This window comes from Jaculus jaculus, chromosome 5, assembly GCF_020740685.1.
Source record: "Jaculus jaculus isolate mJacJac1 chromosome 5, mJacJac1.mat.Y.cur, whole genome shotgun sequence".
NCBI lineage: Eukaryota > Metazoa > Chordata > Mammalia > Rodentia > Dipodidae > Jaculus > Jaculus jaculus.
Window position 1 is genome coordinate 60,921,901 of NC_059106.1, and position 25,692 is coordinate 60,947,592.

At 42.9% G+C, this 25,692-nt stretch overlaps 1 protein-coding gene and 1 pseudogene across 1 annotated transcript in view; one reads left to right on the forward strand and one right to left on the reverse strand.

Moving 5' to 3' along the window:
- Dnajc8 (DnaJ heat shock protein family (Hsp40) member C8) overlaps nt 1–25,692 on the reverse strand; it is a 41,420-nt gene that overhangs the window by 10,630 nt on the left and 5,098 nt on the right. Inside the window, exons 2-6 of the mRNA XM_045150823.1 lie at nt 24,635–24,736; nt 15,138–15,194; nt 10,797–10,863; nt 10,130–10,224; nt 7,175–7,246 (exon numbers count right to left, since the gene is read on the reverse strand). Of these exons, the coding sequence (XP_045006758.1) occupies nt 7,175–7,246; nt 10,130–10,224; nt 10,797–10,863; nt 15,138–15,194; nt 24,635–24,736 (393 nt within the window). The remainder of the gene's footprint in view (nt 1–7,174; nt 7,247–10,129; nt 10,225–10,796; nt 10,864–15,137; nt 15,195–24,634; nt 24,737–25,692) is intronic.
- LOC123460853 lies at nt 20,670–21,411 on the forward strand (annotated as a pseudogene).

The following is a 25,692-nucleotide window of genomic DNA, read 5'->3' on the forward strand; positions in this document are numbered from 1 at the left end:
GTATTCTCAGGTTGGCGTTGAACTCATGGCAATCCTCCTACCTTTGCCTCCCAAGTGCTAGGATTAAAGGTGTGAGCCACCATGCTCAGCTTTTTTTGTTGGTTATTTTTATTTATTTATTTGAGTGTAACAGAGAGAGAAAGAGACAGAGAGACAGAGAGAGAGAGACAGAGAGAGAGAGAGGGAGGGAGGGAGGGAGGAAGAGGGAGAGGGAGAGGGAGAGAATGGGCGCAACAGGGCTTCCAGCCACTGCTAACGAACTCCAGATGCATGCGCCCCCTTGTGCATCTGGCTAACATGGGTCCTGAGGAATCGAGCCTCGAACCAGTGTCCTTAGGCTTCACAGGCAAGTGCTTAACCGCTAAGCCATCTCTCCAGCCCCCATGCTCAGCTTTTGATTTGTTTTGTTTTTGTTTTTCAAGGTAGGGTTTCACTCCAGCCCTGGCTGACCTGGAATTCACAATGTAGTCTCAGGGTGGCCTTGAACTCATAGTGATCCTACCACTGCCTCTGGAGTGCTGGGATAAAAGGTATGCATCACCACACCAGGCTCCAACCCCTATGTATTTGTTTGGTTGAAACAAGGTCTTGCTGTATAGTCCAGAATTGTCTAAAATTCACAACAATCCCCCTGCCTCAGTCTCCCAAGTATGTTGTGATTACCGAAGTGCACCACCACACCTAACCCAGTAGTTTGTGGGCACAGGGTAATGGAACCTGGGTCCTCAGGCTTCACAGCAAGTGCCTTAACCACTAAGTGATCTCTCCAGCCCTTTTTTGATCTTTAAGGTAGGATCTCACTGTAGCCCAGGGTGACCTAGAATTCATTATGTACTCTCAGGCTGGCCTTGAACTCACAGCAATCTTCCCTTGGCCCCCTGAGTGCTGGGGTTAAAGGTGTGCACCACCATGCCAGGCCCAATAGTTGTTTTTTGTTTGCTTGCTTTCTTTATTAATGATTTTATTGTTTATTTGCAAGGAGAGAAAATGGACATGGCCTCCTGAAACTAGAAATGCACCCCAGACACTTGTGCCACTTTATGTATCTCATTCACATGTGCCAGTTTACGTGGGTAGTGGGAATTAAACCCAGGCTATCAGGTAACCACTGAGCCATCTCTCCAGCACTGAATAGTTCTTAGAACAGAAATTTGGTATTTATTCTATCTTTAGAATGTTTTCTTCCCAAGCAGGCTAAAGTAGGAGGATTGCTGTGAATTTGAGGCTAGCCTGGGCTACAGAGTGAGTTCCAGTACAGTGAGACCCTGTCTCAAAACAGTAACAAAAAGATTAAGTATACAATAGGACTTAAGATGACAGCTTTTCAGGTTAGTGAGATAATCAGATATTAACAATGAAGTAGGATCTCAAGAGATGTCCAGTCAGGTGTGGTGGCGCACGCTTTTAATCCCAGCACTTGGGAGGCAAAGGTAGGAGTAATGCCATGAGTTCAAGGCCACCTGAGACTTCATAATAAATTCCATGTCAGCCTGGGCTAGAGTGATTGAGACCCTACCTCAAAAAGAGAGAGAGAGAGAGAGACAGAAAGAGAGAGAGAGAAATAGAGAAAAAGAAAGATGTGTACTAAGCAAGCCAATGCTTCTGTAAAAATGCAACTGGAGCACCATGACTGGCCAAAAGTCACTGCACTGTTCCCAAAGCTGTCCATGTCAGCTCCTATCATGACTATAGTTACTTAATGTATATGTCTTACAAAAATTTATGGTGTTGGGCTGGAGAGATGAATTAGTGGTTAAAGTGCTTGCCTGCAAAGCATAAGGACCCACATTGGGTTCTCCAGTAGCCATGTTAGGCAGATGCACATGGTGGTGCATGCGTCTGGTGGCTACAGGCCCTGGCATGCTTAGACTTACTTTCTTTCTCTGTATGCCTGCTTCCAAATAAATAAATATTAAAAATCAAAAGGTCCTGATGGACTCATAAACACAAACACACCCAACTCTCCACATTTCTTTCTCTCAAATAATTAAGAATATCTTCTTTTTTTTTTTTTCTTGTTTTTTTGAGGTAGGGTCTCACTCTAGCCCAGGCTGACCTGGAATTCACTCTGCATTCTCAGGGTGACCTCAAACTCATGCCAGTTCTCCCATCTCTGCCTCCCAAGTGCTGGGATCAAAGGCATGCACCACCACACCCGGCTAAAAATACCTTCTTTTTAGGGGGCTGGAGAGATGGCTTAGCATTAAGGCTTGAGAAGCCTAAGGACCCAGGTTCGACTCCCCAATACTCACGTAAGCCAGATATACAAAGTGGCGTGTCTGCAGTTTACAGCAGCTGGAGGCCATGGCACAGCCATTCTCTTAGTCTGTATCTGCCTCTCTCTCTTGCTCTCTTATAAATAAAATATTTTAAAAGAAAAAGAATATCTTCTTTTAAAAAATATTTTAGTGCTAGAGGGATGGCTTGGCCATTAAGGCACTTGCCTGCAAAGCCAAAGGACCCAGGTTTGATTCCTCTGGACCCATGTAAGTTAGATGCACAACGTGGCACATGTATCTGGTATTCGTTTACAGCAGCTGGAGGCCCTGGTGTGCCCATTCTCTCTCTGTCAAATAAATAAAAATAGAAGAAACAAAACAAAAAAAAATACCTTTCTATAGGAAATAAATATTTTATTTATATATTTATTTACTTGAGAGTGAAAGAAAGGCAGATAAAAGAGAAAAGAGAATGGGCATGCCAAGACCTCCAGCCACTTTGCTAATGAACTCCAGATGTATATGCAAGAATATCTTTCTTTTTTATTTGAGAGAGAGAGAGAATGGGCCTCTAGCCACTGCAAACTCTAGACACAGGAACCATTGTGCATCTGGCCTATGTGGATACTGAGGAATCAAACCTGGGTTCTTAGGTTTTGCAGTCAAGTGCCTCAACTGCTAAGCCATCTCTTCAGCCCAAGATTTTTTTTGAGGGGGTGGGGGGGAAATTGGCATGCCAGGACCTCAGCCACTGCAATCAAACTCCAGACACTTGTGCCACTAGTGGGCATGTACAACCTTGTGTTTCCTCACCTTTGTGCATTTGGCTTACATAGGATCTGGAGAGTTGAACATAGGTCCTTAGGCTTCACAGGCAAGTGTCTTAACCACTAAGCCATTTCTCCAGACCCAAGAATATCTTTTAAAATAACTAAATTAAATAATTCCTGATGACCAAGCATAGAGATGCAAGCCTGTGATACCAGCATTCAGGAGGCCAATGTAGTACTTGTGAGTTTGACAAAATAGCAAGACACTGTTTCTAAAATCCTTTAATCCTAGCACTTAGGAGGCACAGGTAGGAGGTTTGCAATGAGTTCAAGGCCAGTCTGGGCTACAGAGTGAGTTCCTGGTCAACCTAAGCTAGAGTGAGACCCTACTTTGAAAAAACAAATAAACAAAGAAACAAGTATTTATCAGTAAATCAGTTATAGGAAAAGTCCAACATAATATCTATTGTGTATGTATATAGCTAGGATCTTATGGTCATATTGCTTCACAAGTATCTAAGTTTCCAATATATTTCAAAAAAAATTAAAAGCAGATCAGGGCATAGTGGTACACACCTTTAATCCTAGCAATTGGAAGGATAAAATAAGAGAACTGCCATGAGTTGAAAGGCATCCTGGGTTACAAAGTAAGATTCTGCTTCAAAAATAAATAGGACTGGAGAGATGGCTTAGTAGTTAAGGCATTTGCCTGCAAAGCCAAAAGACCCAGGTTCGATTCCCTAGTACCCATGTAAAGCCAGATACACAAGGTAGCAAATGCATCTCCCGACATGACCATTCTCCCTAAAGTAAATAAATAAATATTTTAAAATAAATAAATAAAGCTGGGCACAGTGGTGCATGCCTTTAATCCCAGTACTTGGGGAGGCAGAGGTAGGAGGATCGCCCTGAGTTCAAGGTCAGCCTAGACTACATAGTGAAATCCACGTCAGCCTGAGCTACAGCAAGAGCCTATCTCAAGAAAAAAACAAAAAAGATAACATTTTACACATGTGGTTTATAAAATAGTCACCTGCAAACTCCTTTCAATAGATATACATTCAAAGAAATGACCATAACACTGTTAATACAAGGGTGAACAGGTGCTGGAAAGATGGCTTAGCGGTAAAGGTGTTTGACTATGAAGCCTAAGGACACATATTTGATTCCCCAGTACTCACATAAGGCAGACAGACAAGGTGGCACATGTGTCTGGAGTTTGACTGCAGTGGCTAGAGGCCTTGGCATGCCCATTCTCCCCCTCTTTCTTTGCCTATCTTTCTCAAATAAATAAAAATACAATATTTATTTAAAGAAAAGGGGGAGGTCTGGGGAGATGGCTTAGAGGTTAAGGCATTTGCCTGTGAAGCCAAAGGACCTAGGCTCTATTCCCCAGAACCCAGGTAAGCAGATGCACAAGGTGGCACATGCATCTGGAGTTTGTCTGCAGCAGCTGCATGCCCATTCTCTCTCTCTGCTTCTCTCCCTCTCTCTCAAATAAATAAAGTTAATAAAAAAAGATTTTCTAATAAAAAAGCTGGGCATGGTAGACCACACCTTTAATCTCAGCACCAAGGAGGCAGAGTTGAGTTTGCGGTACCCCGAGACTATATAGTAAATTCCAGGCCAGCCTTGGCTACAATAAAACCTGCCTCAAAAAATCCAAACTAAAATAAAATAAAATAAATAAATTTCTCTTTCTCTCTCTAACATAAATAAAATAAAAATAAATTCCAGTTCAGCCTAGGCTAAAGCAAGAACTTACCTTCAAAAAACAGAAGTTTAAGGAAAAAAAAAAAAAAAAAGCCGGGCATGGTGGCGCACTCCTTTAATCCCAGCACTCGGGAGGCAGAGACAGGAGGATCACCATGAGTTCAAGGCCACCTTGATACTACACAGTGAATTCCAGGTCAGCTTGGACTAGAGTGAGACCCTACCTTGGGGGAAAAAAACAAAAAACAAAAAAACAAAATAATAAATAACAGGGCTGGAGAGATGGCTTAGTGGTTTATGCCCTTGCCTGTGAAGCCTAAGGACCCCAGTTCAAGGCTCAATTCCCCAGGACCCATGTTAGCCAGATGCACAAGGGGGCGCATACGTCTGCAGTTCATTTGCAGTGGCTAGAGGCCACAGTGTGCCCATTATCTCTTTGTATTTCCCTCTTTCTCTCTCTGTCTGTTGCTTTCAAATAAATAAATAAAAATAAGCAACAACAAAATAATAATTAAAAAAATAAATTTTGGAGCCGGGTATGGTGGCACACGCCTTTCATCCCAGCACTTGGGAGGCAAAGGTAGGAGGATCATAGTGGGTTCCAGGCCAGCCTAAGACTGCATAGTGAATTCCAGGTCAGCCTGAGCTAGAATGAGACCCTATCTCAAAATAAATAAATAAATAAATAAATAAATAAATGGGGCTACAGAGATGCCTAGCTAGGTGCTTGCTTGCAAAACCTAGTGACTCAGGTTCAATTCCCCAGCACCCACATAAGTCCTATGCACATGGTTGGCACACGCATTTAGAGTTCATTTGCAGTGGCTGGAGACTGGTGCACTCATTATCTCTCTCTCAAATAAATAAAAAATTAAAATTAAAAAAAAGTTCAAGGTCATTCCTTAAAACAAAGGTTGGCATGACTGCTTAGAGGTTAAAGCACTTGCCTGTAATGTCTAAGGACTCAGGTTCAATTCACCAGGACTCACATAAGCCAGATACACAAGGTAACAGGCCCTGGTGTGTCCATTCTCTATCTGTGCCCCCATAAATAAATAAATACATACATACATACATACATACATACATACATACATACTAGATTAAAAACCAAACAAAGCAACCAAAAAAAAAGTCTGCAGTAGTAAGAGGCCCTGGCATGTCAAGTAACACAGACATACTCTTTCTCTCAAACAAATAAATAAAATAGCTAAAAAGGAGACATAAAGGGTAGAGAAAGGAAGGGAGGAGGATACTTAATAGGTTGATATTGTATATATGTAATTACAATGATTGTAATGGGGAGGTAATATGATGGAGAATGGAATTTCAAACGGGAAAGTGTGGGGGTGGGGAGGGAGGGAATTACCATGGGATATATTTTATAATCATGGAAAATGTTAATAAAAATTTTTTTAAAAAACTACAATAAATAAATAAATAAAATATATAAAGAAACAAGGAGGAGGTTAGAGGGATGGCTTAAGAAGGGGGTTAGAGGGCTAGAGAGATGGCTTAGCGGTTAAGCACTTGCTTGTGAAGCCTAAGGACCCCGGTTCAAGGCTCGATTCCCCAGGACCAGCATTAGCCACATGCACAAGGGGGTGCATGTATCTGGAGTTTGTTTGCAGTGGCTGGAGGCCCTGGTGCGCCCATTCTCTCTCTCTGCCTCTTTCTGTCTGTTGCTCTCAAATAAACAAATAAAAATAAACAAAAAATAAAGGGGGGGGGGCTAGAGGAATGACTTAGCAGTTAAGGTGCTTGCCTGCAAAGCCAAAGAACCTGAGTTCAATTCCCCAGGACCCAAGTATGCCAAATGCTCAAGGTGGCACATCCATCTGGCGTTCGTTTGCAGTGACTAGAGGCCCTGGCATGCCATTTTCTTTGTCTATCTCAAGTAAATAAATAAAAATATTTTAAAAGCATAAGGTTGCATATGCCACTAGTTGGTATACATGTCTGGAGTTTAACTGCAGTTGGTAGAAGGCCTTGACACACCAATCCTCTCTGTCTCAATCTCTCATTAAAACAAACAAATAAAGCCACCTTTAATCCCAGCATTTGAGGCAGAGGTAGAGATCACTGTGAGTTCAAGGTCACCCTAAGACTATATAGTGAATTCCAGGTCAGCCTGGGCTAGTTGGAGATCTTACCTTAAAAAAACCAAACAACCCCTTTTATCCCAGCATTCGGGAGGCAGAGGTAGGAGGATCACTGTAAATTCAAGGCCACCCTGAGACTTCAGAGTTAATTCCAGGTCAGCCTGGACCAGAGTGAGACCCCACCTTGAAAAACAAAACAACAACAACAACAAAAAAAAAACCAACCAACCAACCAACCAAATAAATAAAATAAACAAGAAGCATGAATGAATGTACATTTACATGAGATGCTTTTAGTGAGCCTTCCCTGTCCTTAACCCACCAGTCAATATCACTAAGAAAAAAGTGGTTTTCCCCATGCTTAACTCACCAGCTCTGGATCATCCTCCTCCACGTTTGTAGGTTTTCCTTCCTTCTTTAATTGTTTTTTTCGCTCTTTAACCTAAAAAGAATTTTTTTCATCAAAAGATAAGCACCCATACTTTAAGAATATCTGCTGAGCTGTAGTCATATAATATGTGTACTTTTCTGTAGGTATAAACATAACAAAAGTTTGTATTAAGGCAGAGGCAAAAAACAAAAAGAACGAGTCCTTCCCTCATCAATAATAATAACTATTATTATTCAACCAAGGAGAAGTAGGAACCTTGGGTTCTTTTACTAAACTCACTTAAAACCCAATCTACCAGAAAGGATGAGAGGCAAACACCAGGAGGGTTGTTCCAACTCAAAAGACCAAGCATATTCAAATAGCCTTAAAGATGGTTAGCAGATTACCATTTATCTTTCTTAACTTGTGGTTACATAGTCAATAGCACAGAAAATACAACTGTCTGCATTTGTAATTTTAAGTGTAAACAGTATTTCTAAAATTCCACTATTGATCACTTTTACTGTAAACTCCCTGAAATATATATTGTTGTTGTTGTTGTTTTGGTTCAGTTTTTTCAAGGCAGGGTCTTACTTTAGCCCAGGCTGACCTGGAACTCACTCTATATCCCCAGGCTAGGCTCAAACTCACAGTGATCCTCCTACCTCTGCCTCCCAAGTTATGGGATTAAAAGCATGTGCCACCACGTCCAGTTCAATAATTTTCACATTATATTAACTGATAATGTTCACCACTTTAGCCACCACTAAGATTTAAAAAAAATACTGGGCTGGAGAGATGGCTTAGCGGTTAAGCGCTTGCCTGCGAAGCCTAAGGACCCCGGTTCGAGGCTCGGTTCCCCAGGTCCCACGTTAGCCAGATGCACAAGGGGGCGCACGCGTCTGGAGTTCGTTTGCAGAGGCTGGAAGCCCTGGCGCGCCCATTCTCTCTCTCTCTCTCTATCTGTCTTTCTCTCTGTGTCTGTCGCTCTCAAACAAATTAAAAAAAAAAAAAGTAAAAAATAAATAAATAAATAAAAAATAAAAAAAATACTTATTCACACAAGATTGACACTATTCTGCCCCCCCCATATGCCTCTTTCAAATAAATACAGTAAACTTTAAAAAATTCTAAGGGGCCAGAGAGATGGCTTAGTAGTTGAGGCACTTGCCTGCAAAGTCAAAGGACCTAGGTTCAATTCCCCAGTACCCACGAAAGCCAGATGTACAAGATGGCACATGCATCTATCTATCTCTGAAATACAGTAAATTAAAATTTTTTTAAACTGTAAAGATTGACACTATTCTGTATTAAATAACCTATTATACAATGAAAAAGCCAAGTGCCTTCAAATTAAGAAAGATCTTACTGCCACCTTCTGGTTATAAGGTCTAAGGACAACTTCCTTACAAGCAAAATACACGGTAACTTAAAGAGAAATTATCATATAGTTTTTCTGATTTCTATCAAGTACAAATGCCACTTTCAACACAATTAGCAAGGCATAGTTATAGCTCTTTCTCTGCTTTCTAAATTTCCCCATCATTTTCTTCATCTAAATTAGATTCATCATCATCAATATTATTGACTGTATACTTATTTCAGATTCCAAAGCTCTTCAAAACAAAAGCTGGCCCCCTTCCCAAACATAATGAAACACACACACACACACACACACAAAGACTGACTCCATGTTCACTACCCATTGAAAGAGCTCTTATAAATGGACTCAAGATTCTTGCATCAGCAAGTATAAAACAAAAATAAAGTGCTTTCTGCCAGGCATGATGGAACATGCCTTTAATCCCAACACTTGGGAGGCAGAGGTAGGAGGATTGCCATGAGTTCGAGGCCAGCCTGAGTCTACCTAATGACATCCAGGTCCACCTGGGCTAACTAGAGACCCACCTCAAAAAAAAAAAAAAAAAGAGCCAGGCATGGTGACACACACCTTTAATCCCAACACTCAGGAGGATCGCTGTGAGTTCGAGGCCACACTGAGACTACATAATGAATTCCAGGTCAGCCTGGGCTAGAGAAGACCCTACCTCAGAAAAAATAAATAAATAAAGTGCTTTCTCTCTGGGCATAGTGGTGAATACGTATAATCTTAGTAACTGGTAAGTAGAGGGTTACCAGGAATTCAAGGCCAGCATAAACTACACAGTAAATTCAAGGCCAACCTGGACTACATGAGATCCTGTCTAAAAAAAAGAAATCAGCTGGGCATGGTGGCACATGCCTCTAATCCCAGACTCAGGAGGCAGAGGTAGGAGGATCGCCATTATTTTGAGGCTACTCTGACACTACATAGTGAGTTCCAGGTCAGCCTGGCCCAGAGTGAAACCCTATGTCGAAAAACCAAAAAGAAAAAATTAAAAAAGGAAAAAACAAAGCAAAAAAGAAATCTTTCTAGTGCGATATGATAGCATACACCTATATTCCCAATACACAGAAGGCTGAGATAGGCTTTTTATAGTGACACCCTATCTAAAAAAAAAAAAAAGCTCTTAACTGAATTCCTTTCAACTGAGTCCTTCCAAGTATATGTACTACTCTTACTTTTAAAAATGTATGCATACCTCCTTATCACTTTCCCAAACCTGTATTTTCAAACCCTACACAGAGAGGTAGAAAAATCAAGAGTCATGCATCATATGGCCACCCCACTTTTCTACTCACAGTCAGAAAGGAGGTAACCGAGTGGCCCTCTCCACAACATGGAACTGGTAGGGCAAGTAGGAGGAGCAGTGTCCTAGCCATTCCTCACCCTGAGCTCTTCTCTTACAAGTGACTGCTAGCTTCAGGCACCCACTATTCATGACCACCACAGATAAGTGGTAGAAATGATATATAAGTTATGTGGAAAGTGCCACTATGTTACATTTACCCTATACAAGGTGCCCAAGGCTTTCTGGTACTTCCTATAAACACAGCAGCACTATAAATACTTACAGTGTGTTCCACGTATTCTTTTCCTGCCTGAATTACATCCAGGGCCCTCTTCTTTTGTTCCTGATCCAGTAGCAACTTGTAAGCTTTGTCCACAGCTAATGCAAAACATTGAAATTAACTGTTTCTGCAAACACCCTCTGAAAGTCTGAGCTATACTCAGCAGTGAAAATGGACTGGCACTATCTAAAAGCATTCCCTGCATGGTTAAATTATTTACTGTGGTTAAACCAAATTAAAAAAAGAAATATACAACCAGAGCAATGATCTTAAAGCCTTGGAAAAATTAAATGTATACTCCAGGCAAAATATACCATATATCTAGACTTAACACAGTGATAATCTTTCCTACTTTATGTTCAAAGGAAAAAAGATCCTATGCATTAAAGGTATACTTGTAGACACATAAAAGTATTAACAAAGGAAAGTTAAGATGTACTTTCTTGTTTCTGTAGTGCTGGGGGATTGAACCTAGGGTCTCATCTCAGCATGCTAGGCTCTACCAGTGCTCTACCAGTAAGCTACAGCCCCAGTCCCCAAGGACTACTACCTAAACACTAGCAGTCAGCTTAAATGACTGTTTCACTAAAATCCATAGCTTCTTCATCATTCATGACCAGTCAGTCCCTAGCATTGAAAATTATTCAAAAGCAGGTAAATTTACAAATACCTTCAAAAGCCTTCTGTGCTCTGTCAGCATCATCTTGATTTTTGTCAGGATGCACCAATATAGACAACTACAATGTAAGAGCAAAGTTTGATTCATCAATAGGCAATGAAGCAACTTGGACATTTGACAGTGACTAGATGAGTATTCACTGTGCTAGTCTTTTCTTTTCTTTCTTTCTTCTTTCTTCTAACTTCCTTCCTTCCTTTTTAACTTTTTTCTTTAATTTTCTTTTTTTTTTTATTTTTTTGTTTTTATTTATTTATTTGAGAGTGACAGACAGAGAGAGGAAGAGGCAGATAGAGAGAGAGAGAGAATGGGCACGCCAGGGCCTCCAGCCACTGCAAACGAACTCCAGACGTGTGTGCCCTCTTGTGCATCTGGCTAATGTGGGTCCTGGGGAATCGAGCTTCGAACCAGGGTTCTTAGGCTTCACAGGCAAGCGCTTAACCACTAAGCCAATCTCTCCAGCCCTAATTTTCTTATTTTTAAGAGAGAGAGAAAGGGCACGCCAGAGCTTCCAGCCACTGTAAACAAACTTCTGATGCACGGGCCACCTTGTGCATGTGGCTTACATGGGTTCTGGGGAACTAAACTGAGGTCCTTTAGCTTTGCAGGCAAAGTGACTTAACCGCTAAGCCATTCTCCAGCCCTTTCCTCCTTCCCTTCCTTCCTTTCTTTCAAGGTAGGGTCTTACTAGCCCAGACTAACCTGAAATTTATTATGCAGTCTATGCTAACCCGGAGCTCACAGCAATCCTCCTACCTTAGCCTCCAAAATTCTGGGATTATAGATGTGAACTACTGCACCCAGGTTTGTGGTTTGTTTTGTTTTGTTTTGTTTTGTTTTGTTTTCCAAGGTAGGCTCCCATGCTAGCCCAGACTGACCTAGAATTCACTATGTAGTCTCACAGTGGCCTCAAACTCACGGCGATCCTCCTACCTCTGCCTCCCAAGTGCTAGGATTAAAGGAGTGCACCGCCAGGCATGGTGGCGCACACCTTTAATCCCACCACTCGGGAGGCGAAGGTAGGAGGATTGCCATGAATTTGAGGCCACCCTTTAAGACTCCATAGTGAATCCCAGGTCAGCCTGGGCTAGAGTGAGACCCTACGTCGAAAAACAAAATAAATAAATAAAGGAGTGCACTACCACACCCAGCTCAGCTTTGTTCTTTTTTTTTTATTAATGGGTTCTTTTTCTTTCTTTATTTTTTTGATTTTTCCAGGTAGGGTTTCACTTTAGCCCAGGCTGACCTGGAATCTACTATGTAGTCTCAGGGTGGTCTCAAATTCATGGCAATCCTACCTCTACCTCCCAAGTTTTGGGATTAAAGGTTTGTACCACCATATCCAACAAAAATTTTTTTAAAAAGGTCCATGGGAGCAGGAGAGATGGCTTAGTACTTAAGACACCTGCCTGCAAAGCCTAACAACCTGGCTTCAATTCCCCAGAACCTATGTAAAGCCAGATGTACAAAGTAGTGCAAGCATTTGGAGTTCATTTGCAGATGCAAGAGGCCCTCGTGCATCCATTCTCTTTCTCTCTTCTGTCTGTTTGCAAAGATAGATAGATAGATAGATAGATAGATAGATAGATAGATAGACAGACAGACAGACAGACAGATAGATAGATAGATATAGATAGATATTTTGTTTTGTTTTGTTTTTCAAGGTAGGGACTTGTTCCAGTCCAGGTTGACCTGGAATTCACAATATAGTCTCAGTGTGGCCTCAAACTCAAGGCTATCCTCCTACATCAGCCTCCCAAGTGCTGGGACTAAAGGCGTCCACCACCATACCCAGATAAATAAAATATTTTTAAAAAAATGGTCTATGACTCTGGACATTTTTCTGGAGAGTAAACCACATCCCATCTTCAGGCCTCTGGCTTATATCTTTTTGTGTACATATATATGACCAATATACTTATCTATCACCGGGCGTGGTGGCGCACGCCTTTAATCCCAGCACATGGGAGGCAGAGGTAGGAGGATCACGGTGAGTTCAAGGCCACCCTGAGACTACATAGTGAATTCCAGGTCAGCCTGGGCTAGAGTGAGACCCTACCTCAAAAAAACAAACAAACAAAAAAATACTTATCTATCTACACACACACACACACGTATGTGTATGTGTGTATATGTGTATGTCTGCATAAATCACACTGAGGATTGAGCCCAAGGTCTCATGCAGGCCAAGAATACACTATATAACCAAGTTATATCCCTAAGCATTTAACCAATATATTGGGATTTGTTTTGGTGTTGTTTTACTATTATTATAATTTATTTTATGAGAGAGAGAATGGGTGTGCCAGGGCCTCCAACTGCTACAAATGAACTCCAGATGTAAGCATCACCTTCTGCATCTGGCTTGTGTGGGTCCTGGGAAATGGAACCTAGGTCCTTTGGCTTTGCAGGCAAGCCCTGGGATGACCATATTTATTCATTCTCTTTCTCTCTCTGCTTGCAAATAAATAAATAAATAATAAATATTTAAAACTTGCCAGCTAGTTGGTATATGCCTTTAACCACAGCACTTGGGAAGCTCAGGGGGAGGATCACTGTGGTTTCAAGGTGAGCCTGAGACTACATAGTGAATTCCAGGTCAGCCTAGGCTAGAGTGAGACCCTACATCAAAAAAAAAGAAAGAAAGAAAAGGTTTTGAGGTTTTTGACTAAGGACTTGAATGTCAGCTTAAATTGGGAAAGATTGCTAATGCACTATAAAAGAAAACAAAGTCCTAAGGAAGGGGCGGAGGTAAGTGCCAAAATTAAGGACAGAGCAGAGCCTAGAAAGGAAAAAAAAAAAAAACCCTATTAATCTAAGTAATAAGAAATGATTAGGGCGTGGTGGTGCACGCCTTTAATCCCAGCACTGGGGAGGCAGAGGTAGGAGGACTGAGTTCAAGACCTGTAGAGCTTTTGCTTACCATGCACAAAGCCCTGCGTTCTAACCCTAGCACCACATAAACCAGATATGGTGGCACAAGCCCATTATCCCAGCAGGCAGGAAGAAATTGAGTTCAAAGTCATCCTTGGTCACATATAAAGTTCTAGGCCAGACCGGGCTACATAAAAGCCTGTCTCACTGGGCATGGTGGCACACTCCTTCAATTTTCACACTCAGGAGGCAGAGGTAGGAGGATCACTGTGAATTTGAGTTAGAGGCCAGCCTGGGCTAGAGTAAGATCTTACCTCAGATAAACAAACAAAAAAGCCTGTCTCAAAAAACAAACAGAAAGCTGGAAGAAGCCATTCTACATATAGTTCAATGGGAGAAAGAGATACCACCAGTGAAGATACTCAACAGTGGACACTGCAAGCCTTATAATTGGCCAGCCAGGCCAAATGAGCCAACGGGTGCAATAGTGCACGTCTGTCATGGTGGAAACCAACTGCCCTTCAATTGGACTGGAAGCCTGCTCCATGGGGGGAAGATACATCCCTGATACTGAAAACTTAAAACAGGGGTAAGTCATGAGCCCTAGGGGTGTAACATCTGCTGATTTCTGGATAAGTATATATACTATGCTTATCAAACTACCCAGTAGGCACTTCTCTTAAGATTTATACCCTTATATTAACGCTACTCTCACTTTGGGTAGAGAATCTTCTCTTTTCAGATGGGATGACTCAGAAGGTATCATAGTGCTGGAAAGAAGTGACTGGAATACTGAGTAACATATCGATCACATCTTCCAAGGCTCAGGGTCTAATGTGGAAGAGGTAGCAGAAAGAATGTAAGAGCCAAAGGAAAGGTAGGACTCCTTACAACGTGTTCCCTCCAGACATAAAATGGCTTGGATATCCATGACCTCATAGTGCCTGACCCTACCTACACAAGACCATCATAAGAGGAGGAAAAGATCATGATATCAAAATAAAAGAGAGACTGATTGAGATGGGGAGGAGGTATGATGGAGAATGGAATTTCAAAGGGGAAAGTGGGAAGAGGGAGGGTATTACCATGGGATATTTTTTATAATCATGGAAAATGTTAATAAAAATTGAGGGAAAAAAAAGATAAAGCATAGTGTTGAGGAGGAAGAAATAAACCAAGGCTTATTCCCCCCCCCCCAAAAAACAGAAGGGCTGGAGAGATGGCTTAGCAGTTAAGGTGCTTGCCAACAAAGCCTAAGGACACAGGTTCAATTCTCCAGATCCCATGTTAGCCAGATACACATCGTGGCACATGCATCTGGAGTTCATTTGCAGTGACTAGAGGCCTTGGCACGCCCTTTTTTCCTCTCTCTTTCCCTCTGTACCAAATAAATAAATAAATAAACTGATAATAAATAAAAGCAGAAAGCTCAAACTCTATTACAGGGAAATAGTACTATACCTGTCGAAACCTCTTTTTTATTTCTTCATCTGTCACCTCAGGATCTATCTGGAGAACCTGGAAAAACCAAGATCAAAAGTTTAAAACTGAAAAAAAAAAAAAAGTTTAAAACTGGTATCATAGCTCACACCTGTAATCCCAATACTCAGGAAGTAGAGCTCAAAAAACCAGAGAGGCCAGATGTGGTACATGCCTTCAGTCCCAACACTTGGGAGGCAAAGGGAGAAGGATTGCCATGAGTTCAAGGCTACCCTATGACCACATAGTGAATTCCAGGTTAGCCTGGGGTAGAATGAGACCCTACCTTGGGGAAAAAAAAAAAAAAAAAAAAAGAGAGAGAGAGAAAGAAAAAAAAGAGGGGATTTAGAGAGATGACTCAGCAGTTAAAAGCAAGGCACTTGCTTGCAAAGCATAATGGTCTGAGTTCAATTTCCCAGGACCCATGTAAATCCAGATGCACAAAGTGGTGTCTGCATCTGAAGTTTACCTGCAGTGGCAGGAGGCCCTGGTGTGCCCATACTCACTCTATCTCTATCTATCTCTGTCCTCCACCCCCCCTTCAAATAAATAAAAATACTTTTAAAAAATAGCTTGGGCTGGGCATGATGGTCCACACCTTTAATTCCAGCACTTGGGAGGTAGAAGTAGGAAAATCCCTGTGAGTTCAAGGCCACACTGAGACTACAGAGTGAATTCCAGGTCAGCTTGGGCTAGAGTGAGACCCTATCTGTGGGGCAGAGAGGGGAGGGAATGGAAGGCCAGGCGTGGTGGCGCATATCTTTAATCCCAGCACTAGGGAGGTAGAGGTAGGAAGATTGCCATGAGTTCGAGGCCACTCTGAGACTACATAGTGAATTCCAGGTCAGCCTGGGCTAGAGTGAAACCCTATCTCAAATAAGGAGGGGGGAGCTAGAGAGATGGCTTAACAGTTAAGCACTTGCCTGTGAAGCCTAAGGACCCCAGTTCGAGGCTTGATTCCCCAGGACCCACGTTAGCCATATGCACAAGGGGGCGCACAAGTCTGGAGTTCATTTGCAGTGGCTGGAAGCCCTGGTGCGCCCATTCTCTCTCTCTTTCTGCCGCTTTCTCCCTCTGTCGCTCTCAAATAAATAAATAAAAATAAACAAAAAATAGCTGGGCGTGGTGGCACACGCCTTTAATCCCAGCACTTGGGAGGCAGAGGTAGGAGGATCACCGTGAGTTCAAGGCCACCCTGAGACTCCATAGTGAATTCCAGGTCAGCCTGGGCTAGAGTGAGAACCTACCTCCAAAAGCCAAAAAATAAATAAATAAATAAAATGAAGTAAAAATAAGTAATATACAGAGGAAAAATACTCTTCAAGCTTCCATCTCCCCTTTTTGTTCCTGAGCATTGCATGCAAATCCATTAAATGAAGACAAGGAACGCAGATATATATTCTGAGACATGTCCAGAGCAGATTAGAGCATACCTGGAACAAAAAGGGAGACCACACAGGGAGTGATGGCTAGCTATAGAGTGTAAGAGTCTAAACAAGGCGAACTAAGCATCTATATAGAAAGGCAGCCTGACATGAGTGCCAAAGCAGGATAAAGAGGGCATTCCCAGAGACACATTGGGTGGCATAATGTGTCAGAAACCTTTACTAGGGTAAAGATGTCAACATGGGCCAGGTATGGTGGCTCACAACTATAATTCTAACACCTGAAAAGATGAGGAAGAATTGCCATGAATTCAAGGCCAGTTCAAGAGAAGACAGTGGGGGCTGGAGAGATGGCTTAAGAGTTAAGGCACTTGTTTGCAAAGCCAAAGGACCCAGGTTTGATTCCCAGGACCCACATAAGGCAGATGCACAAGGTGGCACATGCATCTGGAGTTCATTGGCAGTGGCTGGAAGGCCTGGTACCCCCATTCTGTCTCTCTGTCTCTTTCTCATAAGTAAATAAAAATCAAAATTAAAATTTAATTTTGTAAAAAAAAGAGCACAAAGTGGAACCCTGTCTCAATAAACAAACAGTCAGAACATGGTGGTTCAAGCCTATAATTCCAGCACTGAAAAGACTAAAGAAGGAGTGCTGACAGTTCAAGGCCAACCAGCCTGTGATAGTGAGTGCCTGACTCAAGGGGAAAAAAGGTCTGACATAGCATGCATGGTGATAAAGTGCTTGCCAACATGTACACGCCCACACAAGCCCCTGGGTTTGATATTCAGCAATAAAAAAAAAAAAGTAAAAAGAGGGTATTTATAGGGCAAACTTAGAAGTATTAACTGGAGTCAACACCAAAACTAACACTAATAGCACTGGAATTTCTCCACTTCAATTTATTGGAAAGATGGAAGACAACACACCAGCCAATTAATTCTTTGATTTGAAATAACCAATGATTTCTGGCTCTTTATTACACATGGTGTGGTGGTATCTGCTTTTAGTCCCAGCAGCTGAGTTAGGACTGCTGTGAGTTCCAGGCTAGCCTAGGCTAGAGTGAGACCCTGCCTTAAATAACAAAACAAGGGCCATAGATAGCTTGAATGTTTTAATGTAAATATATGGCCCCACAGACTCAAATATTTTATTAAAATTTAATTTACAGGTCTAGAGAAATGGCTCAGCAGTTAAAACAATGTGAGTTCAATTCCCCAGTACCCAAATACACAGAACAGAACATGTAGCTTGTGATCATTTATAATGGCTAGAAGCCCTGGTATACCCACTTTATCTTTCTCTGTTTACAAATGAATATTTTTTTTTTTAAATTCAGTTTACAACTGGGCCTGGTGGCACACAACTTTAATCCCAGCAATCAGGAGGCAGAGGTAGATGGATCACAGTGAATTTGAGGCCACCCTGAGACCACATAGTGAGTTCCAGGTCAGCTTGGACTAGAGATCCTACCTCAAAAAACCTTTAAAAAAAAAAAAAATCAGTTTATATTTTTAACCCCTAGCAGGCAAATTCTTCTGCTGGTAGAGGCATGTCACTGACAGTGGATCTGAATTCTAGCCCAAAGGTATGGAGAGAGAAGCCTGAGCTAGGAGTTCGTGCTTGCTGCTTGTTGGTGTTTGCTTGCTGCACCTGTTTCTCTCTACTTCAAGGTATGGAAGTAAACAGCTTCTTTTGCCATTAATGGGTTTTCGCTGGATTTTGTAAGCTGAAATAAATCCCTTCCATAAATTGTGTCTGTCTGTAAGTTTGTCCCAGAAACGTGGAGCTAACTACAACAGAGGTGGAGAGATGGCTCAGAGTGGCATGTGCTTGCAAAGCCTACAAGTCTAGGTTTGATTCCCCAGTACCCATGTAAAGCCGATGAACAAGGTGCGCATGCATCTGGAGTTTGTTTACTTAAGAGGCTTTTGTGCACCCGTTCTTTCTCTTTCCCTGCCTCTCTCCTCTGTTTGGAAATAAATTAATTAATTTAGAAAAAAAAGAAACACAAGCGGTGCATGTGTCTGGAGTTTGCAACAGCAAGAGACCCTGGCACACCCATATTGTCTCTCTCTCTAGTAAACACAAATATTAAAAAAAAAGAACTCCACCAGTGCTGTGGTGCACACCTTTAATCCCAGCACTCGGGAAGCAGATCGCCATGAGTTCGAGGCCACCCTGAGTTTACATAGTGAATTCCAGGGCAGCCAGGACTAGAGTGAGACCATACCTTGAAAAACAAAAACAAACAAACAAAAAAATACACTCTGAAGAGTCAGGCATGGTAACCTTTAATCCCAGCACTCAGGAGGAAGAGGTAGGAGGACTGCTATAAGTTCAAGGGCAGCCTGGAACTACAGAGTTAGTTCCAGGGCAGCCTGGGTTACAATGAGACCCTACCTAGGGAAAAAAAAAAAAAAGTGGTGGTACTCACCTATAATAACAGCATTCAGGAAGATGAGGCAGGACAAACCCTAGGATGACCCAAGCCATATAGTAGACACTGCCCCTCCCCAAAAAAGGAGCCAGGCATTGTGGTTCATACCTATAACCCCAAAACTCAGGAGGCTAAAGTAGAAGGATCTTTGTATCTCTGTGAGTTCTAGGTCAGCCAGGGCTAGAGTGAGACCCTGCCTCAAAAAACAAACCAGGGGGCTGGAGAGATGGCTTGGCGATTAAGCGATTGCCTGTGAAGCCTAAGGACCCCGGTTCGAGGCTCGGTTCCCCAGGTCCCATGTTAGCCAGATGCACAAGGGGGCGCACACGTCTGGAGTTTGTTTGCAGAGGCTGGAAGCCCTGGCGCGCCCATTCTCTCTCTCTCCCTCTATCTGTCTTTCTCTCTGTGTCTGTCGCTCTCAAATAAATAAGAAAAAAAAAAAAACAGGGTTGGAGAAATGGCTCAGATGATAGTTCAGTTCTCTAGTTCCTGCATAATACAGTTTGGCATGGCCACACATGCCTATAAAACCAGTACCCCATGGAAGAAGAGATTCAAGAACCTTCGGGACCTGCAAGCTTCAGAATCCGTTTAAAAAAAAAAAAAAAAAAGGAATTACCAGCTCAAAACAAGACCAAGTTGAAGAGTGATGAAGCAGAATACCCGACATTCTACTCTAGCCACAGTCAGTGAGCAACCTTGCAGACAAGCATATGGGGCAACTCAAGGGCATACATCATACACAGCACATTACACATGCACACACACACAAAAAAAAAAGCAGGGCGCAGTGGTGCACACCTTTAATCCCAGAGCTCAGGAGGCTGAGGTAGGAAGATCGCCATGAGTTCAAGGCCACCCTGGGAATATAGAGTGAATTCCAGGTCAGTCTGAACTATACCAAGACCCTACCTTAAACAACCCCCGTCCAAAAAAAAACAAAAAACAAAAAACTGCAACAGAGGGCTACGGAGATTGCTCAGTGGTTAAAAGCACTTGCATACAAGGCCTGCCAGTCCAGGTTCAAGTCCCCAGTACCCATGTAAAGCCAGATGCACAAAGTGGTGAACGCACCTGAAATTTGTCTACAGTGGCAAGAGGCCCTGGCATGGCAATTTTACACACACACACACACACACACACACAAACACACACACACACACTCTCACTCACTCTCTCTCTCTCTCTCTCTCTCTAATAAATAAAATATCTTCATCTTGGTTTGTTGTTACTGAGTGTAAGTACTTGGTATTTATTTTTGTGCAACAAAAAAGTTTTTTATGCTGAGCCTGGTAGCACATGACTTCAATCCCAGCACTGGGGAGGCAGAAGCAGATGGATGGCTATGAGCCTGAGGCCAGCCTGAAACTACATAGTGAATTCCAGGTCAACCTGGGCCAGGGAGAGACCCTACCTTAAAAAATAAAACAAAACAAACAATAAATAAAAGGGTTTATGAGCCAGGCATAGTGGCACACACCTTTAATCCCAGCACTCCAGAGGTAGAGTTGAAAGAGGATCACAGTGAGTTCATGGCTACCCTGAGACTACATAGTGAATTCTAGGTCAGTATGAGCTACAGTGAGATCCTACCTTGAAAAACAAAACAAAACAAAACAAAAAAAGGCTTGCGTCGCTTCGGGGGCTGGCGGCCGCAGACTGTGCGCATGATCCGGGCCCAGTGGGATCCGGGATCCCAGCCACCGTCATGAACATCCGCAAGGCGAGGCCCGAGGACCTGATGAACATGCAGCACTGCAACCTCCTGTGCCTCCCGGAGAACTACAGATGAAGTACTACTTCTACCACGGCCTCTCCTGGCCGCAGCTCTCTTATATTGCTGAGGACGAGAATGGGAAGATTGTGGGCTATGTCCTGGCCAAAATGGAAGAAGACCCAGATGACGTGCCCCATGGACACATCACCTCACTGGCTGTAAAGTGTTCCCACCGGCACCTTGGCCTAGCTCAGAAGCTGATGAACCAAGCCTCTCGAGCCATGATAGAGAACTTTAATGCCAAATATGTCTCCTTGCATGTCTGAAAGAGATCAGCGAGGTGAAGCCCAAATACTATGCAGATGGGGAGGATGCCTACGCCATGAAGCGTGACCTCGCCCAGATGGCTGATGAGCTAGCCACAGAGCCTGGCTCCCCTTGTCTTGTCTCTGGAGACTTAGGCCCTGTCTCTTTCCACCCACTTCCCCCTGGGCTCCCGGCGGCAGCTGAGACAGCACCTGGAGCTGAAGGAGAAGGGCAAGCTCGCAGAGAGCAAAGGCAACCCACTTCTGAGCTCAGCAGAGGCCTGTCGCGAGGAGAAGACCTCGGCTGCTGAAGATAGTGGTGGGGACAGCAAGGATCTCAGTGAGGTCAGCGAGACCACAGAGAGCACAGACATCAAAGACAGCTCCGAAGCCTCTGAATCGGTCTCTTAGAGCCTTCCCCACCCAGCCCAGCCTCATCCATATGTTTTTACAATAAACCTCACTCCGCCCTTGGGGACTTTGCAAAAAAAACAAAAACAAAAACAACAACAACAAAAAAGGGTTTATGCTTGTTTTTTGCTGTTCTGGGAACTGAAGCCAGGGCCTGGAGCACACTAAACAAGTACTCTACCACTGAGCTACATCCCCAGCCAGCAAAAGTTTTAACAAATTTGTTTTTGTATTGAGAGAGGGTTTCACTGTGTAGTTCTGGCTATCCTGGACTTTGCTATATAGACCCAGCAAACCTCAATCCTATAGCAATCCTGCCTCGGCCTTCCAAGTGCTTGGATCATAGGGCTCATGCCTGGCTTTACAAATACTTTAAAAGCATGGGGGGAGGGAAGGCATTACCATGGGATATTGTTTATAACCATGGGAGATGTTAATAAAGAATAATTAAAAAGAGAAAGGAAGGGAGGAGGGTACTTAATAGGTTGATATTGTATATATGTAAGTACAATGATTGTGATGGGGAGGTAATATGATGGAGAATGGAATTTCAAAGGGGAAAGTATGGGGGGGGAGGAAGGGAATTACCATCGGACATTTTTTTATAATCATGGAAAATGCTAATAAAATTTTTTTTAAAAAGGCTGGAGAGATGGCTTAGCGGTTAAGCGCTTGCCTGTGAACCCTAAGGACCCTGGTTCGAAGCTCGGTTCCCCAGGTCCCACGTTAGCCAGATGCACAAGGGGGCGCACGCGTCTGGAGTTCATTTGCAGAGGCTAGAAGCCCTGGCGCGCCCATTCTCTCTCTCTCCCTCTATCTGTCTTTCTCTCTGTGTCTGTCGCTCTCAAATAAATAAATTAATTAATTAAAAAAATTTAAAAAAATACTTTAAAGCAAGGATCCTAAGTTCATTAGTGCTCCACACTCCTTTAAGTCAAAAATTAATTTTTTGAGGCCAGTAAGCTAGAAAAGAGATATAAAGGGAAGAAAAAGGAAAGGAGGGGAGTATTCAATAGGATGGTATTGTATATATGTAAGTAGAAGAATAGATTAATGGGGGTGAAAGGCCCAAGTGAGGTCACGGGAAGAGACTGAGTAAAAGGAACGGTGGAGGGAGGGCTAATCAAAATCTAAAAGGATATAAATAAATCATATGGAAACCTAATTTTTTGGACAACGGAACACTCAGGAGCCATAGATTGTTGCTAGAAAATTTTCAGTGCCAGGAATAGGATACCTTCCAGTGAGCTGTTGGCCAGGGAGGTCCCTGACGCCCCCAAAACATTACAGGCCATTGTCAAGGCCCTTGGTTTCCCACCAGGAATAGATGGTAAGACCCTATTGCTGAAGACTCCACATACTTAGGCTGCAAGGCCACTTAGAAATCTTGCTGAATCTGAGCTGATAACCTCCTCCATGTAGACCAGCTGACAGAAAGCTGGAAGAAGCCATTGTGCATGCAGTTCAATGGGAGAAAGAGAAATCACCAGTGAAGATACTCATCAGTGGACACTGCAAGCCTTATAATTGATCAGCCAGACCAAATGAGCCAACAGGGATAACAGTGGCACAACTGTTATGGAGGAAACCAACTGCTCTCTAATTGGACTGGAGGCCCACTCCATGGGAAGAGAACATCCCTGATACTGAAAACTTAAAACAGGGGTAGTCATGAGCCCTAGGGGTGTAACATCTGCTGTTGTCTGGCCAAATGTATATACTATGCTTATCAAACTGCCCAGTAAGCACTTCTGTTAATGTTCACACCCTTATATTAATGCTACTCTCACTTTGGGTAGAGAAGCTTCTCTTTTCAGATGGCAGTGACCTTAGGCCATTGCCGAGGCCCTTGGTTTCCCACCAGGAATAGATGGTAAGACACTATTGCTGAAGACTCCATATACTTGGGCTTCCAAGCCACTGAGAAATCCTGCTGGCAGATAGTTTTGCCATGAGTTCAAGGCCACCCTGAGACTATACAGTGAATTCCGGGTCAGCCTGGGCCACAGTGAGACACTACATCAAAAAACCAAATAAAATAAAATAAATAACAATTATAATTCTTTGGGCTAGAGAGATGGCTTAGTGGTTAAGGCGCTTGCCTGCAAAGCCTAAGGACACAGGTTCAATTCTCCAAGTCGTATGTAAACCAGATGCACAAGGTGGCACATGTGTCTGGAGTACGTTTGTAGTGGCTGTAGGCCCTGGTGTTCCCCATTCTCTCTCCCCCTGCCGTCTGTAATAAATAAATAAAAATACAAATTTTTTTTAATTAATTCTTTGAGCCAGACGTGGTTATGTATGCCTTTAATCTTAGCACTTGGATGTATGCCTTTAATCTTAGCACTTGGGAGGCAGAGGTAGGAGGATCACCGTGAGTCGAGGACACCCTGAGACTCTACAGTGAATTCCAAGTCAGCCTGGACTGGAGTGAAACCCTACATCAAAAAGCCAAAAAAAAAAAAAAAAAGCCGGGCATGGTGGTGCACGCCTTTAATCCCAGCACTCGGGAGGGTAGGAGGATCGCCATGAGTTCAAGGCCACCCTGAGACTAGAGTTAACTGCAGGTCAGCCTGGACCAGAGTGAGACCCTACCTCGAAAAAAAAAAAAAATTAGTTCGCTGAGCTGGGTATGATGGTACATACCTTTAATTCCAACACTTGGGAGGCAGAGGTAGGTGGATTGCTGTATGAGGCCACCCTGAATTACAGGTCAGCTTGGGCTAGAGTGAGATCCTACCTCGCAAAACCAAAATAGCAATACTGAGGATCCCAAACTCCGGTTCTCATGCCTGCATGGCAAACACTTCACCCACTGAGCAATCTCCTCAGCCCCTATCTCATTTTCTTTAACATGCTGCCTCTCCAACTCTACTCACAATGAAACCACCCAAGTTCAAAGACAACCTGCTAACTACACAAATTCCTTCATTTCACTTTCTCACTTCCAGCTGACAGAAATTAGATGTGTGCTTGAATATAAATCTGTCTGCAAACTGGGTATAGCGGCTTACATACATGGAATCCCAGTACTTGGGAGGATGAAGCCGACCGATGTGTGTGTGTGTGTGTGTGTGTGTGTGTGTGTAGAAGGGGAAGTGGGGAGAGAGAGAGAGAGAGAGAGGGAGAGGGAGAGGGAGGGGGAGGGAGAGAGGGAGAGAGGAAGAGAGAGAGAGAGAGATTGATCCTACCTTCACAGAAGCCAAGGCAACAATCAGCTTACCTCAAATGGGTTCAAATTAAAGTAAGAGGAACCAGGACGGGTCAATCTTTCAATCTGATTTTTGGATGTTAGAACTGAATCTCTTTTCTCTATTTGTTTCACCTAAAATTAAGAAGAAAAAAAAAAAAAGCTTCATTAGTAAAGGTCAATAATAAAGTCAGTATCTACTTAATACAACCCTCACTGACATGATCAGCAAATACCTGTATGTCCATCTTGTGCTTTTTATTTTTGTTTTGTTTTCTACTGAGGTAGAGTCTTGCTCTATCCCAGGCTGACCTGAATACACTATGTAGTCTCAGGCTGGCCTTGGATTCAAAGCAGTCTTCCTACCTCAGCCTCCTTTTTTTTCTGAGGTGGGGTCTCATCTAGAACAGACTAACCTGGAATTCACTATGTAGTCCCAGGCTGGAATTAAAGGCATGCACCACCACAACAGACTAATGTAAATTTTTTTTTTTTTAACAGTTACATTCTTTTTTTTTTTTTTTAATTTTTATTTATTTATTTGAGAGAGACAGACACAGAGAGAAAGACAGATAGAGGGAGAGAGAGAGAGAGAATGGGCGCGCCAGGGCTTCCAGCCTCTGCAAACGAACTCCAGACGCGTGCGCCCCCTTGTGCATCTGGCTAACGTGGGACCTGGGGAACAGAGCCTCGAACCAGGGTCCTTAGGCTTCACAGGCAAGCGCTTAACCGCTACGCCATCTCTCCAGCCCTAATGTAAATTTTTTAAAAAATATTTATTTGCAAGCAGGGAGATACAGAGACAGAGTGTATGGGTGTGCCAGGGCCTGCAGCCACTGCAAAGGAACTCCAGATGCATGTGCTACGCTGTGCATTTAGCTTTACATGGCTACTAGGGAATCAAAACCAGGTTTTTAGGTTTTGCAAGCAAGACCCTTAACTGCTGAACCATCTCTCCAGCCCTAATGCAAAGTTTTTATGTTAATAAAATTACTATTTATTATAAAATTGTTTATCACTATTGTAATTATTCTTTAAAGTGTTTAGCAAAATGAAAATGCACATGAGCCAGGCGTGGTGGCACTGTGAGT